Genomic DNA, 18,094 nt, shown 5'->3' on the forward strand with positions numbered 1-18,094 from the left:
CAATGATGGTGAAGCCACTGAAAGCATTTGGAAAATGAAAAAAAAAATAACCCCAAATAAATTAAACCTCAATGCAAATTTTCTATGATGATGCTTAATGGCACAGCAATACTTCTAACTATTTAGCGTTCAGGCAATCAGAGTAAAGTGCCTTTCCCAAAATTATACAGATGCCTGAACCCGGTCCAATACAGCATTATCAAGTGTTTCAGTGGCTGATTAAACCTAATAAATTAATAGAACTCACACATGCAACATATATGGAAAATAAAATATTCAGCCTCCAAAACCATACCTTCAAATACAGTTCATATTTCTAAGACACTTCCACCATAGAAATGGCACTGAATCATAGAGATAAACAGCTCCGCATATAGTGGTCATCCTGCCGGCACTATTAAGGCCATAAAAATGTACTCTTAACACTCCTCTATCATAATCCTGAGGATATGACGAATTCCAATTACGATTTCATGTTATCCTAAAATGTGACTATGTTTTTTAAAAGGATACGGCAAGGCCTTTCTACATTTTGTTGAAAGAATGACCCATTCACTCTGAAAAGAGAAAGAAACAAAATCAACTCAAACAACAAATTTAAAAAAAACCCAGGTATATCAATTTGTCTAATATTAAGGCTCAACTTTAGAGACATGTAGAGATAAAATATAAAATTCCCCTTTTGTACAATGGTACCCTTCACAAATAATTTAGGCCAAAGTGACCCAATCATGTACTTATTACACTCCTTGCAAGAGGAAACCTGTCAAACTGCCCAAAAATCTGGTGGTTTAAACATTATTTGGCATAGAGAAGCTTTAAACATTATTTGGCATAGAGAAGCTTTAAACATTATTTGGCATAAAGAAGCTTTAAACATTATTGGCATAGAGAAGCTTTAAACATTATTTGGCATGGAGAAGCTTTAAACATTATTTGGCATAGAGAAGCTTTAAACATTATTTGGCATAAAGAAGCTTAAACATTATTTGGCATGGAGAAGCTTTAAACATTATCTGGCATGGAGAAGCTTTAAACATTATTTGGCATAGAGAAGCTTTAAACATTATTTGGCACAGAGAAGCTTTAAACATTATTTGGCATAGAGAAGCTTTAAACATTATTTGGCATAGAGAAGCTTTAAACATTATTTGGCATGGAGAAGCTTTAAACATTATTTGGCATAGAGAAGCTTTAAACATTATTTGGCATGGAGAAGCTTTAAACATTATTTGGCATAGAGAAGCTTTAAACATTATTTGGCATAGAGAAGCTTTAAACATTATTTGGCACAGAGAAGCTTTAAACATTATTTGGCATGGAGAAGCTTTAAACATTATTTGGCATAGAGAAGCTTTAAACATTATTTGGCATGGAGAAGCTTTAAACATTATTTGGCATAGAGAAGCTTTAAACATTATTTGGCATGGAGAAGCTTTAAACATTATTTGGCATAAAGAAGCTTTAAACATTATTTGGCATAGAGAAGCTTTACTTCTAAATTTGTTGATCTGAACCATCTATATAATTCTGAATGTTGAAAAAAAAGACTTGGATTGTTTTCCCAGATGTCAAGTAGAGCTGAAATACTATTTGTCTTTATGCACAGGGGAAAGTCTGTTCACATAACATCAATACCTTGCTAATACAATGCAAGTGAATGGCAAATGGTCCATAATTTCCATCAAAACAATAACAAAAGTTTAAACTGTTAGAGAAAAAATTACAGCTGTGTCTCACATCCCACTAATATAAGCTAAATAAAAATAAAACTTGACATAAATCTTTATAATATAGCATATTTGTTTTCAATCTGTGCATTCCTTCAAATGTTGAAGAGCAGAATTGATGGGCAGTTTCAAAATCAAACTGGCCACAATGCTACAAGATTTTGCCAGAAAACAGTGAAAATCAAACTTAACCTGGGTTTTCTTAATGCAGACCTTGCATTGATTTTATTCTTTTTTTAATCCATCAAGTCCATATGTTATTGTGCAGAAAGTATGACATAAGTTTCTGAGTAGAAATGAGAAAGTGCAAATTAAGTCAAGCTATGGCCATAAAATAGTGAAAATTAAGTATGTGGTCAGGAAGTAATGTTGTTAGCAAAAACCATTTTCTTCTTTCAAGCAGTCACCTCGACCTTTTGTCCCCAAAATCTTTCTTATCCAATCGGCAAGACATCAATCCACTCTCGTGAAGCTACATGGACAATAACTTAAATTTTTGTGCAGAAACCAGTTTCTTGTTTCAGACAGTACCATTGACCATCAACCTTTAGACACTAAAGTCAACAGGTTTCTCCCTTACAGCAAAATTGTAAGAGTTGGCAGGTCTGTAACTATTGTGAGAGGTTACATTAAGAAAGCCCCTTTCTGAAAATAGATGTACTCATGTTGGTGGTTAGAAAGGTTTTATTTCATTCATATACCAACTTTAATGTTTCATTGTCTTAACGAGTATTTAGTAATGGTAATGTTTTATCTGCAACAAATAAATTTAGACAAACAAAATGGTATGAAGGCTTGTGTGTATTTGCTCTCATCTACATGTTACATGGTCTGTTTCAAACAAGCTTACAAATTTTTTTCAACTGCCATTTTATAGTGTACTTTCATAAATTAGTACAAAATAATTCTTGTTTAAGGGTAGTCAATTCAAGGCTGTTCCATTTAAACATACATGGTACCCAGGGAAGGCAGTTTTTAAAATATATATGCCTGGGTAGTTTCATTTCAGAGTTAATATTAAAATGACAAGAAAATTCTAAACTGCATATATTGGTAAGTACCCCACTTTAAAAGTGCCTACCCCAGGTCCCATGTGTGTTTTAATGGAACAGCCCTCAGCATTTTTACTAACTTGCAATATCAGTTAAAATTCATTACAATGTATAGCTTGGACAGTGCTCTCAAGTCATGTGTCCAAAATACACTGAATATGAATATGATACTTTTTACATGCATACATATTTATAACACACATACAACTCAGCGACATGAAAATAAAATATTACTTAAAAACAGTGTTAAATGCAGATATGTATACTGACAAATAAAGGGCATTATTCAAATAAGGGAATGAAAACACACACACACACACACACATATATATATATATATATATATATATATATATATATATATATATATATACACACATGTACATGTACCAGCTGGTGAATCATAAAAATCACTTTTGTGTGGAAACATTTCTGTTCATTAAGGGCTGCTCCATTTAAACATGCATGCTATCCATGGAAGGCAGTTTTTAAAAAATATATGACAGGTTAGTTTGATTTCAGAGTTCATATTAAAATAATAAAAAAATTCTAAATTGCATCTATGGGTGAGTACCCCACTTTAAAAGTGTCTTCCCTGGATCAAAACTGTTGATAGTCATGTTTTTTTTTTTTTTAATTAACCCGAGACTTGTTTTCATGTTTCTGAATGACATGCAAAAGTTCATAAAGAAAGTCAGGTGTCAATCTAGCTGTACTCAATTATTCATACAAAACAATTTTTCTTTTCATGCTTTAACTGCAACCAGATATTTCAAAATTAATATTTATGAATAAGGTGTTGATCATGCCTTTGGTACTTAAAACTGCCACTGTTTACCTGGCTTCGACATGTCAGGTGATAAAAATATTAAACCTGGTAACAAAAGAAAATTATAGCAAAGCCCTTTAGGAATAATATATATATATATATATATATATATATATATATATATATATATATATATATATATATACACACACACACACACACACACACACACAGTGCAACCCCGCTATAATGTGAATTCTGATATAACACGGTCATGGCGTGGCTCCCGAAATTTTCGTATATTCATTCTCACATAAAAATATTACTTGTTCAAAGTACATGAAATAGTGTATAAAAATGTATTATCATTAATTGGAAGAGATCGCGTATGAATTCAAAGTTTATATGATCATAGAGTGATTCCTTGAAATTTTAAATACATGTATCTGTATTTTTCTCGTACCCGGAAAAATACTTCTTTTTTTAAAAGTACGAGAAATAGTGTGTAAAACGTTTACTATCATTTTGGGGAAGAGTTCGATTACAAATTTGAATCTAATACGATTGTGGCTTGGCTTCTGAAATTTAACAATTTCACCAGGTTCCTGAAGTGTTATGCCAAAATATACATTATCGGAAATGTTACTTATTACTGATCCATGAGTAAAGCCAGTAAGTCGTCATTGTGATTGTCTTCAAATAATTCTGTATACAATCATGTCTGTTTAAACCAAGAAGACTTGAAAAAGACAACCATGCACAAATAAAATTATCTTCTGCAGCTGACACATTTTCTTTTAAATAATTCTCTAAATTTGCTTAATAGCCTATGACTATTTTAACAATGAAATATCCGGGATACAATCTGCGCTTACATAAATTTACATAAAATAACAGATGTCGTTGATGCTCATTTTCTAGGTCAATACATCTATATTCTCCAGTAACAGCAACAAGCTGAAATAAACTAGTCAAACCATAATAAAGTTAAAAGGTTAAATTCCTGTAGAAACAGCCATGTAAAGTTTTGCAAAATAACCGTTTTTCCGTTTTATTTGTTTGTCTATGTTTAGTATTTGCCTTTGAAACCTATCTGTATTCCTTTTTGTAGGAGATGAAAAATGTGATAGACAAGGTCACCATATACTGATCTATTCTACTAAATTATGCATGGCTCTGTATACCTTATTATTTATAGCCGGGAAGTGGTCTAAACAATACTTCAAAACAGCATTCAATTTAACATCTTTATTTCAAAATATATTACCAAAATGATTTCTTACATCATTGTTAAAATGTCGTGTTCCAATCTATAACAGAATAGAGACAATAAAATTGTCAAAACTTCACTTAAAAAATTCAAGTTTGTCAAGAATATGAATGACCATTTGCAATTTGAGACCCAGTAAAGTTAACCAACAAACTTTGTTGTTCATGGCAACTCCATCTTAAACGAGGCTAACACAAGCAGTGTTGACCCTAACCCTTGTATCTAAATCCTCATTTGCCATCTTACAGATCACAAATACAAGTACATGTCCCTAGATCATAGCAACAGGCTCATGACAGCAAATGTGATTTCGAAAACTGAATGCTCTGGATAATTGACATGTTGGTACTTCAGTTACGTGTTTGATATTAATATGTACAACAATGACAAATGCTCAATCTCAAATTCCATAAACATCAATAAACGGCATCTATATATAGCATAATTTTATCTCTGAACATGTACTCTGGTAATTTGAACTGCTGAAACAAAGATAACAGAAATAACAATAGAATCAGTAAACCTTTTTTCCTTTCAACATTTTTTATCTTGACAATTTTAAAGGATTCATCATTTCTAAATTGAAAGTAAGATCTTTTCAGGAAACCCCTTTCACAGAGGTAGATGCCTGTAAAATAAGAAAAGAACTGATAAGCACTATTAAAAATTTATGAGATAGCCCCTAAGACACCCATACTTAAATTCTGAATATAATCAGTCAGTGCTCTGTAATGGTTGCTAGTGCTGTAACTATGTTTCATGCTGTGATACCAAAATACGACTCCACATTTCAGCACAAGTGAACAAGATACTGAAAAATATGAAAAATAACACACTCTTCATGACAATGGCTTTTAAAACTACCTGCTGTTGAAGGAAACTGTCAACACCTTTGTATATTAAACATGAATCCTCTCACCAATCAGATTGGTAGAGCAATCAGAGAAATACCATACAGACTTTTGTTGAAATGCATACACATACCAATTTTTATTGTAAATTTTTAACAGGAAATCCTTCAAAAGAAATTTTTGGATATTTTGAACAATTTAGTAACATCACCTAAATGACCAACTTCTGTCTGACTTTGTACCTGTCAGCAATTTTCTGGATTACCCCATTCTGCATGAAGTACTGAACTCTATTTGGTGGCTTTTTTTTAAAGAGCATCACTAATGGCAGTTTCTTCCTCAGTAACCTAAAGTTCAGCTTTTTTATCTTATTTATCAACATGAATAGAAGTTGGTTTGTAGTAAAGTCGCCAATTGGTCCACCACAATGTTGGTTTGTAGTAAAGTCACCAATTGGTCCACCACAATGTTGGTTTGTAGTAAAGTCACCAATTGGTCCACCACAATATTGGTTTGTAGCAAAGTCACCAATTGGTCCACCACAATGTTGGTTTGTAGTAAAGTCACCAATTGGTCCACCACAATATTGGTTTGTAGTAAAGTCACCAACTTGTCCACCACAATGTTGGTTTGTAGTAAAGTCACCAACTGGTCCACCACAATGTTGGTTTGTAGTAAAGTTGCCAATTGGTCCACCACATTGTTGGTTTGTAGCAAAGTCACCAATTGGTCCACCACAATGTTGGTTTGTAGTAAAGTCACCAATTGGTCCACCACAATGTTGGTTTGTAGTAAAGTCACCAACTGGTCCACCACAATGTTGGTTTGTAGTAAAGTCACCAATTGGTCCACCACAATGTTGATTTGTAGTAAAGTCACCAACTGGTCCACCACAATGTTGATTTGTAGTAAAGTCGCCAATTGGTCCACCACAATGTTGCTTGATATAACAATACTGACACTTTCTAGTATTTGTCTGAAGAAAAAAAAGCAATCAAATGGCCCCTAGGCTATGATAGAAGGAGCAACTATATTTTGAAGCTTTAAAAAAAAGAGCCTTTCAAGGGGAAGCACACTCTAGTTACCAAAAAAATTTCTAGGAATCTAAGATAAGACCATTTCTTCTATTTCACTGCTGAGTGCTAAAACTATTTGGCTATTTAATGATTTGGTATCAGGGCAGTGATTATAATAAAGTGCCTTGCCCATGTTGGCATTGATTGGGTGGGGGGTAAAGTACTTTTAAGCTCAAGTGTGTGTGTGTGTGTGTGCCAGAGATATAACAGCTTGGTGTGAGGAAATGTCTAGTGATTAAATAAATACTGCAAGGGATTACCCATTATCAAATTTCTATGGTTAAGAAAGGTGCAAAATTCCAATTCAGTTTCTGACAGTAACATTTTGTACTATCTTAAATAAAATAAACTGTATAATAATTTTGTAAACAAATAATTAAAATTTCATGCAGCCATTCCAATCTAAACATTAATATAAAAAAAAAAACAAATGACTAAAACTATTTTGTCTCATCATCACTGCTGACCTAATAAGCTAATATGAGTTATTATTCCAGGTGAGGATAGGGGCTGTCCATTTAGTACATTTGAAAATATGCATTTTTTACCCACCCATCCTCCAAGTTGCAGGGTGTACTTTTTCTACACCCACCCCCCCGTGCAAACATATACATTTGCTTAGTACCCCCCTTTAAAGACATCAATTGGTTTGCATTTCGAATCAAACAGGAGTTTCTTTAGTAACATGGTCTCTATATTTGCATGATCAAGTCCCTGTTTTCAAGCAATAGATTTGATCATTCACTGTGTTTGATAATCTCACTAATTTCCTACATTTTGATGTTACATTTTTATTTGTCCATTATTTTTAAAAATATTAAAATTGTATGTTGCAAATACTGGATGCAGATGACACAGTTCTGACTGCCATGCATCATCCATCCTGGCAACCAGAAAAGGGCACAGGGGCCAATCTAGTTGCTTACAATTAACTTATCAGTTATATATGTACTATAAAAAAAAACTACAAGGGAAGACAATTCTCTCCCTTTTTGCACAACCTGTACGGCCATGATCAGACCCGCTTAATATGCAACTGCAGTACACTGAATGGTTGACTGCCCTCTCATTGGCCAATTGAAAATGATGAACTGCACTTATTTATAACTTCTTTTCTTTATGCTTTTCATTTTTAAAATTGGTAAGGGGCTACAAACAAATTGGAAAGTATGCAAATACTATCAGTTGTTTGTTGTTGGCTATGGCAAACAAGTTTTATTGTAACTGTAATAAAGTTTTTGTTATCAGGTTTGTATGTACTACTTGGTCTTATCCCCACCCATACATATTCAAACTTCACACACACACCCTCAATGTGTCATACAAAATGGACAGTTTAATCCAAAGCCAACATAAGATTCACATTGAAACTAACACATGAACTCAAAAATGACCAATAGTGCATTCTTTATGAAAATTATTCAAGTGAATAAAAAAATATAGGCATGGAATGTAAAGCAGCAATTATGTTATATCCTATGTATAGTCTGGAGATAATAAACATACCAAAAAATGGTATACTGTCCAAATGTTTAGCATCTTGACATACACATAACAAAATCCAAACATATAGTCAACAATATTTAATTCAACTTTCAACTATGGTATTAATATGCTTAAATGTTTTGGAGAAAATGAGACGACTGAATACTAAGCAGAAAGTTGTAATACTCATCTGCTTATAAATAAGCCACAACTGACCACACTGTCAATAAATACTTGCATGGATATGACTACCACCAATGAAAATAAAAACTGTTACCTATTAAGAATCTGAAGTATCAATGAAAAACCCACACAACACATTCTGACTTAGATTACCAAAAGTTACATTTTAATTTGGTATGGACAGTATAATTTCTGTGCAGAAAGAACTAGAAGATTGGGTGAATAATGATCTATTACTCACCAACTCACTGGCTTCAAAATAATTTTCTGATTTTTGTTCTATAACTTTCACTTCCTTTTCATACATTGCCATTTATTACAATAGTTCTGAGATATCTTTTAAACTGTCACAGTAATTAAACAAAATGCAACTGAATCCATGAAACTAGTTCATTTAAAGTATCACATAAAATATTTCATACAAATGTACAACAGTAATGCCAATGGTGTTATGCTCTGCACTTCTTCCATTCCAACTTTAAAGTGCCATCAATCAGATTTTTCCTCTGATAACCACTAAATTGTCAAATTTTGTGAAGCTGTATTCCAAAACATCCGAATTATCTACTGGAACTGGACTTGGTCTGATTACATGTTGGATTTAAATTCTCCAACGGAGACTCCATTACACACAAGCATTTGATTCTGCCCCTTAAATCAATCAACACAAGATAACAAATGCGAGATCTGCCCCTCGCTGATTTTGTGCATGTCTGTCATCTTGGGTTAATCGTACGAAGACAAGTACATTTTACAATGGCTTTTGACCAAGAGAAATGAGTATGACAACAACATTAAAAATGATTGAATAAATGGAATTTCACTGGTCTTTTAACACTCTCTGATTAGCTTGCTGAAAAAATAACAGAACTTACCTCTAAGGCTGTCAATTATTTCTCAATGCTTTGCTTTCTCAACCAAATACCGACTTCTTCAACGGCTGAAAATGTTTCACTGCCATTACAGTCACAATACAGCTACATTCAGTTCTTTCGCTGAGTGTATCAGATCCAAATGATGTAAACAAAGTCTCACAAGACTATAATTAACATGGCCACAGAATGTATACTTTAATTTTATAAAGAGATTTATTAAAAAATCTGCTAGTTTTCCTAACGATTAGTAAAAGAAAGACATAGATTTTCACTTTGTTTGTGATTAGTAAAACTACAAATGCAGGGTCAAGTAGAAGGCTTTCCTTGACCTATTTATAGCTGACCAATGATGTTTTATACTCTTTTGTCTGTTCGAAGGAAATAGGCCTACTCTTGTGGGAATAAATACGGTGTGCATAACATAAAATATGATTCTGATGACCAGATATCTAAAGTGGAAGTTTTTTTATTACGTTTCGCTTGCACTTTTAGGCAGACCTACCAAACAAGTTATTTCAACCACCAATAGAAGTGATTTTATTGAATAAACAACCTGGGACAGAAGCAATTTTGAATCCAAACCACCCTGGCATGTATATTTATAAGTGCTGTCCCCAGGTCCCATGTATGTTCTAATGGAACAGCCCTCAAAGAAAACCATGTAATCGAATGCACTTTCAATTAGTCTCAGTCACTAAGTTGCTTAATCCATTATAAAAAGGCATGACTAAGATCATAATGATTAAGACAAAAGTTGGATATTGTAAGTTTGTTATTTGCAGTGCTCATACAATACCTCATCAAACTAAAAAGATAAATTTTTCCAAACCAGGAAGTAAATTTAAATTCTTATCAATAACTCTGCATTTTGAAATAAATTAGCAGAAATTACATTTTTAAGAAAGAATTTTTAAAGACGAGCTAAATGTATTCACAGAATTCTGTAGCAAAACAAAAGCAAAAAAGTCATTTAAGATGTGACCCAAGTTAAAATGAAAAGTCCACCTTGTTAACTAATCATAAGGCAGGTGTATATTTCTGTAAAAATTACCATGACAACTGGTAGTTCAAACAGCTCACGAGCTTCCTGATATTCATCATGTGTTATGTCATCTGCAATCACATGACTGACCATCTCACTCAGATATGTATCACGCTTAGCCCCACCTTTGTTCAGCATCTCTATCACCTGGGGAGAGAGAAAACTAATCAAGTTTTTTGCCATAAGAGTTAAATAGCATACAGTTAGCTTGTATCTTCCAAAATTAAAATGTTTCCTTATTGTAATACAGGGATTACATTTTTCATTTAGTAAGTACAGATATTAACCTGACACAAGAGTGACAGACCCATGAACACTAATTTGTAATAAAAATGGGGATAACTCTTAAAATGCCTATCAGACTCCATTCCAAAACCTCTGCAGAGCACCATGGGGCTATTTGGGTGCTGGGGTAATTTTAATTGTATTACTTTTTTATGGTGGTGTTTCTACTTAACTGAATAAGCAGTAAAGATTTTATTAACTTATACAATAATTAGTGCCACTCCAACTGGTAGTGGAAATGAATGAAACATAACCAACCAGCATACACCAACATTTCAATCTGATCATGTGACAATGTTAATAGGTCAGTGCAATGAGTGAACAAGCATACACCAACATAGCAATCTGATCATGTGACAATATTAATAGGTCAGTGCAATGAGTGAACCAGCATACACCAACATTACAATCTGATCATGTGACAATGTTAATAGGTCAGTGCAATGAGTGAACCAGCATACACCAACAATGCAATCTGATTATGTGACAATGTTAATAGGTCAGTGCAATGAGTGAACCAGCATACACCAACAATGCAATCTGATTATGTGACAATATTAATAGGTCAGTGCAATGAGTGAACCAGCATCAAAAGTTGTACACTGGCAAGCAAGACATAATAAGTGGCTCATTACCCCAAATTATCTTCATTACATACCCATGAAGCAGTAAGAAAAGATTGAAATTAGATGACAGGATGTTTTTTCAATAATAATAATAATAATCATAATGAGGACTTTGTATAGCGTCTAATCTTAAGAAGCTCTAAGCGCTTTACAACATTAGACAACACCTATAAGATAAAAAACATATAACAATATTATTACAAAAACAAACACCATGAAATTAAAAAAACATTAAAACATAAAAAACATGAGAAATATTTCAGGTAGGAAACATTATTAGGTCTTTAAGTTTGTTCTTGCAGTCGAAATAGGTGAGTTTTGAGAGCCCTCTTGAATGTGATCACTGTGTCTTTGTGTCTAAGTTCAGTGGGCAATTCATTCCACATTGCTGGGCCTTGGTATGCAAAAGAACACTGTCCATATGACTTTGTTTTCATAGTGGGAATAATGAGTATACAATTGTCAGAAGAGGAGCATAAGTATCTTGCTGGTGTGTACACATGGGTGAGATCAGATAGGTATGTTGGACTAGAGTCTGACAGTGAAACGTAGCACAGAGAACAAATTTTGTGTTTGATTCTGGATCGAATGGATAGCCTGTGTAGGGTACAGAACAGCGGGGAGGTGTACTCTGATCGTGGTACTCTAAGTATAATCCGAGCAGCTGTGTTTTGAACTTTTTGAAGTTTCTGGAGTCGATATTGAGAGGAACCAGACAGAATTGAGTTACAATAGTCCAGTCTTGAAAGTACTAATGAACACACAAGTGTTTTAGTGGCATCAACTGAAAGATATTTGCGAATTGAGCTGATGCGTCTCAGCTCAAGATAACAGAACTTTCAAAGGCTAGTAGGTTCATCATGGGCTGAAATGACAGCATATCAGGACTGCAATGGTGAATGGCCGTCTTATATTGGGTCCAAGATCACTATTTCATTTACAGGCCTTACATTAGATATAAAATTGGAGGGTGAGTTGCCAAAGTAAGCAGGGGGTTTTGGGGGACATCTCCCAGCAGGTAAACAGGAAATCATTCCTTGATTGTCCCATACAAATTTTAATCTCACTGTCCCAATATTTACAGATATTAGAACTCGAATTGGATTAAAGATCGGCACCATTTTCATTTAGGACCAACCAGACATAATCTGTTAAGAACCCTATGCTGTTATGAGAAGCTACATTTTCAAGATGACTTCAAGTCTTTTAATAAAAAAACAATGATATGGCCATCCACCTATTAAGTGTAGCAACACCCACTCTCCACATTTTGGAGGGACAAAGGAAAATAACACAGTACGCAATGTAATAACAGTGCTATAAAAAATGAGACAGTGTATCCCCCAGGGGTGCAAGACTGAGAGTCAAAAATCACCTTGGTGTCAAAACTGGGGGTCAGACTGAATAAAAAACAAACTTTGGTACCAAAAATGGGGGTCAAGTTAAAAATTTGGGGGCCTCTGAAGTGCAAATGAGGGTCACCGGGAAATACAGTGAGATCTTACTTCCTTCAACAGTTATTCCATCTTAACTTTGTGGCATGCGTTGTAATGTCATATTTGTCTGGGATATTTACACATCACAATAAAAGTTGAATCATTTCTCAAGTAACTCACGTCAACTAACTTTTTCCCCATTTAAGAAATATATCAGCATTTACATATATTGTTCAAACCCAGATTTCCATATTTACACCTATTTCATTTTTCTTCTATTCTTTCTCTCTCTCCCTCTACATCAGGATGTATGGATCTTGAAATGAGTCAACTGAAGACCCTCTAGTATACATTTATGCAATTATCTACCATCAAGAAATGTTTAAAAACAAGCTCACCAACTGTAATGCCTATATATGATAAAACTGGCTATGTTTGGTTCATGTTATTTGGTGCATGATGATCAGACTCAATTGGTTATGATACAGAATTTTAATATCTGATTCACATATTACTTGTATAGTTGTATGGATATATTTTTACATTTAAAATCATTTGAAGAGTTGAAAAAAAGAATATGTGAAGTTAAAAATATAATAAAGAACATAGTTATATATAATATAGCAAATATACACAGCCATATATAATTTGAGAGAAAGACATGTACAAAAGTCAATAATGATCGTGTTCGTCTCAGTCTGCTCATTTCTTTCTTGCAAAATACTGCGTTTCTCATGAGACAAGAGATCTTAAATATTAGTGTGCTAAACAAATAAAACACTACCTCAGCTATGTGTTCATGACTTTTACAAACTAATGACAGCTGAAATCTCAGTTCAGATGTTTTAGATTTTCATTTTGACTCTTGAGATTATGGGATCAAGGGTCAAATGACTTAGGTGAAATCTACTGAGAACTCTAATAGAAATGAGTGTCGAGTGCAGTTTCATATTATTAAGGCATTTTCAATGAGCCGTATCTTGCTCTGGTCAGCATCATTTCGACAGAGTGAGTGATGGCTAAACAACTCTTACACAGTCCAAATTTTTTTCACATTCTGGAAACAGAAACAAGAGATATATTCTACAAGAGGAACACATGCATCATTATTCTGGAGTGGAAATTTCAAAAATAAGCTGGGACTTGCGTATCATGACTGCTGACTACATTTATAATTTAAATATCTCAAATAGGTCTACCACAAAAAAAGCAGAACATTGTGTGCACATTAATCTGTGCAGGTATTTAATAATTGTTAATGAATGTCTCAACACTCATCAGTGCTCACAATTTTTCATTTCTGAGGAGAGAAAGTGGCTCAAACAGAAGTGTGCTATGACTGTTTATATCCATCACTTTCATTCCTTGTATTATATAGTATATAGTTAGTTTTATGTGAAAAAAACACATTTGTACAGGATTTTTTTTATAGTGCATGATTTGGTGATTACCAGTACACTTCATGGTCCCACGGAGAAAACTGTAGTATCAACATATATGGTTAACGTAGTGTCAACGTATATGGTTAACGTAGTGTCAACGTATATGGTTAACGTGCATAATGTTCCTCTGCCTTTATCTTGAATTTTTTCACAAGCACAATCAGTCTTCAAAAATATATCCAAACATTTAAGGACATCCTCACAAACTGAGAATTTCTGCCTCTGGATATAGAGCTCTCACACCATCATTTGCATAAATTACAGATATAAATATGACAAAGGATACCCTTTCAAACTATGTTGGCAACAACAGTCTGAAGTATTTCCTAGTATTGTCAATCATATGGTATTCTGTTCACTTCCCATGTTCAAATGCACACATTCTGCTATGCAAGCACTGAACAGAAACCATGGATTACAATTTGCAGCTTCCCTACTCCATTATGTGACCTCAGCAAATTGCCAATATCCCACAAGTACTGGAGAAAGCCATATTAATGATAGTCTAATCAGCAAACAGCATAAATGCCATGTGCTTGCAGATCAGGATCAATTCGAAAAGAAAGCAGCTTGAGGCACATAAATTGTTTAATTTCAGGGTGAATGAAAAAACTGAATAAAACAAAAAAACTAAACCACAATTGTCCAAGTACAAAGTATTCATTTACAAAAACAAGCAACAAAAGCAAATGCAACTAATTTATATCAAAAAACATTATATATTCACTGCTGATAGACTTTTCTGCACATCCAAGGTTTCCGTCACCAACACTGGCGAAAAACACATACCGAATTAGACCAATTAACGAAAATGCTTACCATTTGCAGAGATCTTGGAAACGCTTAATTACACATATTTGGACGCCAATTTTTGATCTGGGACACAGAAAATCACTGAGGCGTGAGTCCGCCATATACATGTAATAGGTGTGCAGCAAAATTCAAAGACTTGCCAGTCCTGCTTCAGCCACTTGCTTTGTGGGAAAATGTGTTGTTCAATTAGCTGTGCTGATATTTACAATGACAGAATTCAGTGACTGAAAGACCCTTTGATGTACATACATGTTGCCATTATAAGATTACATTAAAAAGAACATGATGCAATAGCTGGTTGGCAAGTTCAAAGGCTCTGACTGGCAGCTGGGTTGGAAAATGTACTGATATTTACAGTGATTGAATTCAGAATCAGAAAGACCCAGAGATGTACATGTGGTCATTTATAAAAGTACATCAAATAAACAACTTTAGCTTTCGTTATTGTGTTCATTTCCGAATGTATTGGAATAGGTAGCGCATGAGAATCAAGACATGTTGAGACTTAGACAAAATGCCATTCGTAAATTTGGATAAGTATTTTGGGGTTAAACGGCAAACTTATGAAGATTGTAATGACATTTAGAAGAGTACTAAAGCTGCTAGAATTGATAGTTCAGATAGGACAGTAGCTAAATATAAGAAAGCGTGTGACACCTAGCTTAGTGTTTGGAATAAATCCTTACTTGGATTGACAAAATTCAGTATCACTCTGATGGACGAACAAGAGCCCCTCGCCTTAGCCCAGTTAGTTCTAGTGTTGTAGCAAAATGCATTCATCAATCCATCAGTAGCTAGGCCTAGTTTTGATATCAATTACGTTGACAAACTCACTCTTGCCCATTCACAAGCATATGTTTTGATAGTTGACTGACCATTAACCCTTTTCCGAGTAAGGTAGCAACTATCAATTTCCTGCATGATATCCTTTGATGATAAAACATACAAACATGTGTTTTAAGATCAGAATCGGTGATCTGGATATATATTAACTGCCTCTTGTACACTATTTCATCATAAAATTAGCTTGAAACTGTAAGTGAACCTGCAGGCCTAATGGGAAATAATGGTGGACTTCGCTAAGTCTGGGATGTACCAGTTTATTCGATTGTCTGTTTTCATAAATCATCGGGCAAATATTTTCAGAAAAATATACAAATCATTGAAAGCAAAGCCAAGGTATTGTTTTATTAAAGATTTAACTTTAAAATGCAAATTATGTAGTTTAGAAATGTATGGGACAATGCTATGTTGTGGAATTTGCGAGATGCGCTTTAAGGTCTAAGCTGTTTTCCGACTTGACACGTATTTGTGAAAATGCAGGAAAAAAAACAGCAAATCAGATACTATTTAACCATTGCCTAAAACTACTACAAGGATGTAGACAAATAAATAGACCATAAATTTGCAATCCTGTCAATGGACTGTTGTAATGAAGCTATATTAAAGTGAGTGATTACATTATGTAAACCTCTCCATCTAAAAATAGATGCACTCATGTCTGTGTTGATTCTGTAAAGAAAGGACTGCAACTTTTGATGGTGGGACTCCTATTTTTACCAAAATGGGAGTACTGGACTCCTAGTTTTAAAATCCTAGCGAGACCTGATTTGAAAAACAGCAATTGTTGGCAGAACATTTTGGTCAAAATAATAATTCTGGACACACAGGATACCACCTGTGTTTTTATGACTCAAGATATGTCAGCCTATTCTGCGCATAGCTTTGACAAGATGTAATATTTATGCACTGGGCTATGAAAATGATATGCATTACTTTGAAATTTTTCTTTCAGCATTTCAGCTCAGGAACTAGGTCAGGTTTATTGCTCGTTTAAAAAAATTCAACATAACAATGCCACTAAACAGCATGTCATACTAAGCAAACTAAACTGATCTTGTAAAAACATTTAGTAAAAGTTCAACATTTTATAAAAATAAGCAAATTATGTTGTAGAGAAACAACAATGAACAGGATGTAATGTGTTTACAATGTCTTGTTTATGGAGAACAAAATAAAGAATTTAGAAACAGAATATACACACGTGAATTTCTTTAGAAATCTGTTCAAGTGGCAACTTGACAAGTTGGATAGCAGATAATAAAGTAGGCGTGGGTCAACTTCTTGCAAATTTATAAACTTGGATTAAGATGCAGTACTGTTGTAAGGTAAACATTTCCATCTTTAAACAATGTATTTATTTGTATGATTCTAAAGATAAATATTAAACAGATTTTCTGGGTTACAAGTTCAAGAAGGTCATGGAGTGGGTCTTCATGCTGACACTTAGAAATCACATTTTTCATATGCATTTGGAATAAAAACGTGGGATATTTTTGATCACTTTATGAATATCACTTTCCTTAATTAAAGAACGGTCGTTCTTTCTTGTTACAAATTGGATTTTTGATCATAACCAACACGTGATCCAATGTTTACAGAAATAACGTATCATTGCGCAGAATTACACGACGCGCAGAATAGGCCGACACGGTGGTATGTTCCTCTGGCAAATCTCTTGTTCAGTGATACCAAATGAAGCATCACACGGACTCCAACAACTCTGAATGACTTCTCTCTTGGATTCGACAACTGACTTATAATACGGACCTCAGGGAGTATAATACCCTAAATATACCATCCTCTTAATAACCCTCTCCATAAAATCGCTACCAATATAATGTAAATAAAGATTAGACAGTTCTGAGTCTAAGGTAGCAACAGAACAGTTAGGTAACAATTGAACATCTACAACTATACACTCTTTAATAACCTCGTTACTAATATCTCCCACGATGTAGTAAGTAACATCTTTAAATATTTTCTCATTTTCAAGCTTTTTTTCTGCGTCTACAGTCATTTTGACATTAATTCTGCGGGATATTGCTTATTTTCCCGCTGAATATCGCTCCACCGCTGGTTTAATCGGAATATATGGGCTATTACCCTCTATTGATATTGCTGAGACTAATATAAACTTCGCCAGTGATTATAAAAGTTACACCGAACATTTACTCAGACCAGGATAAAACACGGAACAGTCATGAGAAGAATATGGTATGTATCATATTCATGTAACTTGACTTCTCTGCATTGAATTTTTAATCAGAAATTATACATTGAGGGATGGGAATATCTTAAGTGTGTACCTGCCAGCCA

At 33.9% G+C, this 18,094-nt stretch overlaps 1 protein-coding gene across 2 annotated transcripts in view; it reads right to left on the reverse strand.

Moving 5' to 3' along the window:
- The window catches only part of LOC149787651 (PAX-interacting protein 1-like), a 95,946-nt gene extending 78,094 nt beyond the window's left edge, over window positions 1-17,852 (reverse strand). For both annotated transcript variants that reach the window (XM_089973851.1, XM_089973850.1), the window contains exons 1-3: window positions 17,709-17,852; window positions 10,343-10,480; window positions 514-557 (exon numbers count right to left, since the gene is read on the reverse strand). In XM_089973851.1, coding sequence (XP_089829977.1) covers window positions 514-557; window positions 10,343-10,480; window positions 17,709-17,795 — 269 coding nt within the window. In that variant the 5' untranslated portion in view covers window positions 17,796-17,852. The remainder of the gene's footprint in view (window positions 1-513; window positions 558-10,342; window positions 10,481-17,708) is intronic.
- Between the last annotated feature and the right edge of the window lie 242 nt (window positions 17,853-18,094).

This window comes from Sinohyriopsis cumingii, chromosome 11 (genome assembly GCF_028554795.1).
Source record: "Sinohyriopsis cumingii isolate HCF-2022 chromosome 11, ASM2855479v2, whole genome shotgun sequence".
NCBI classification, from domain to species: domain Eukaryota; kingdom Metazoa; phylum Mollusca; class Bivalvia; order Unionida; family Unionidae; genus Sinohyriopsis; species Sinohyriopsis cumingii.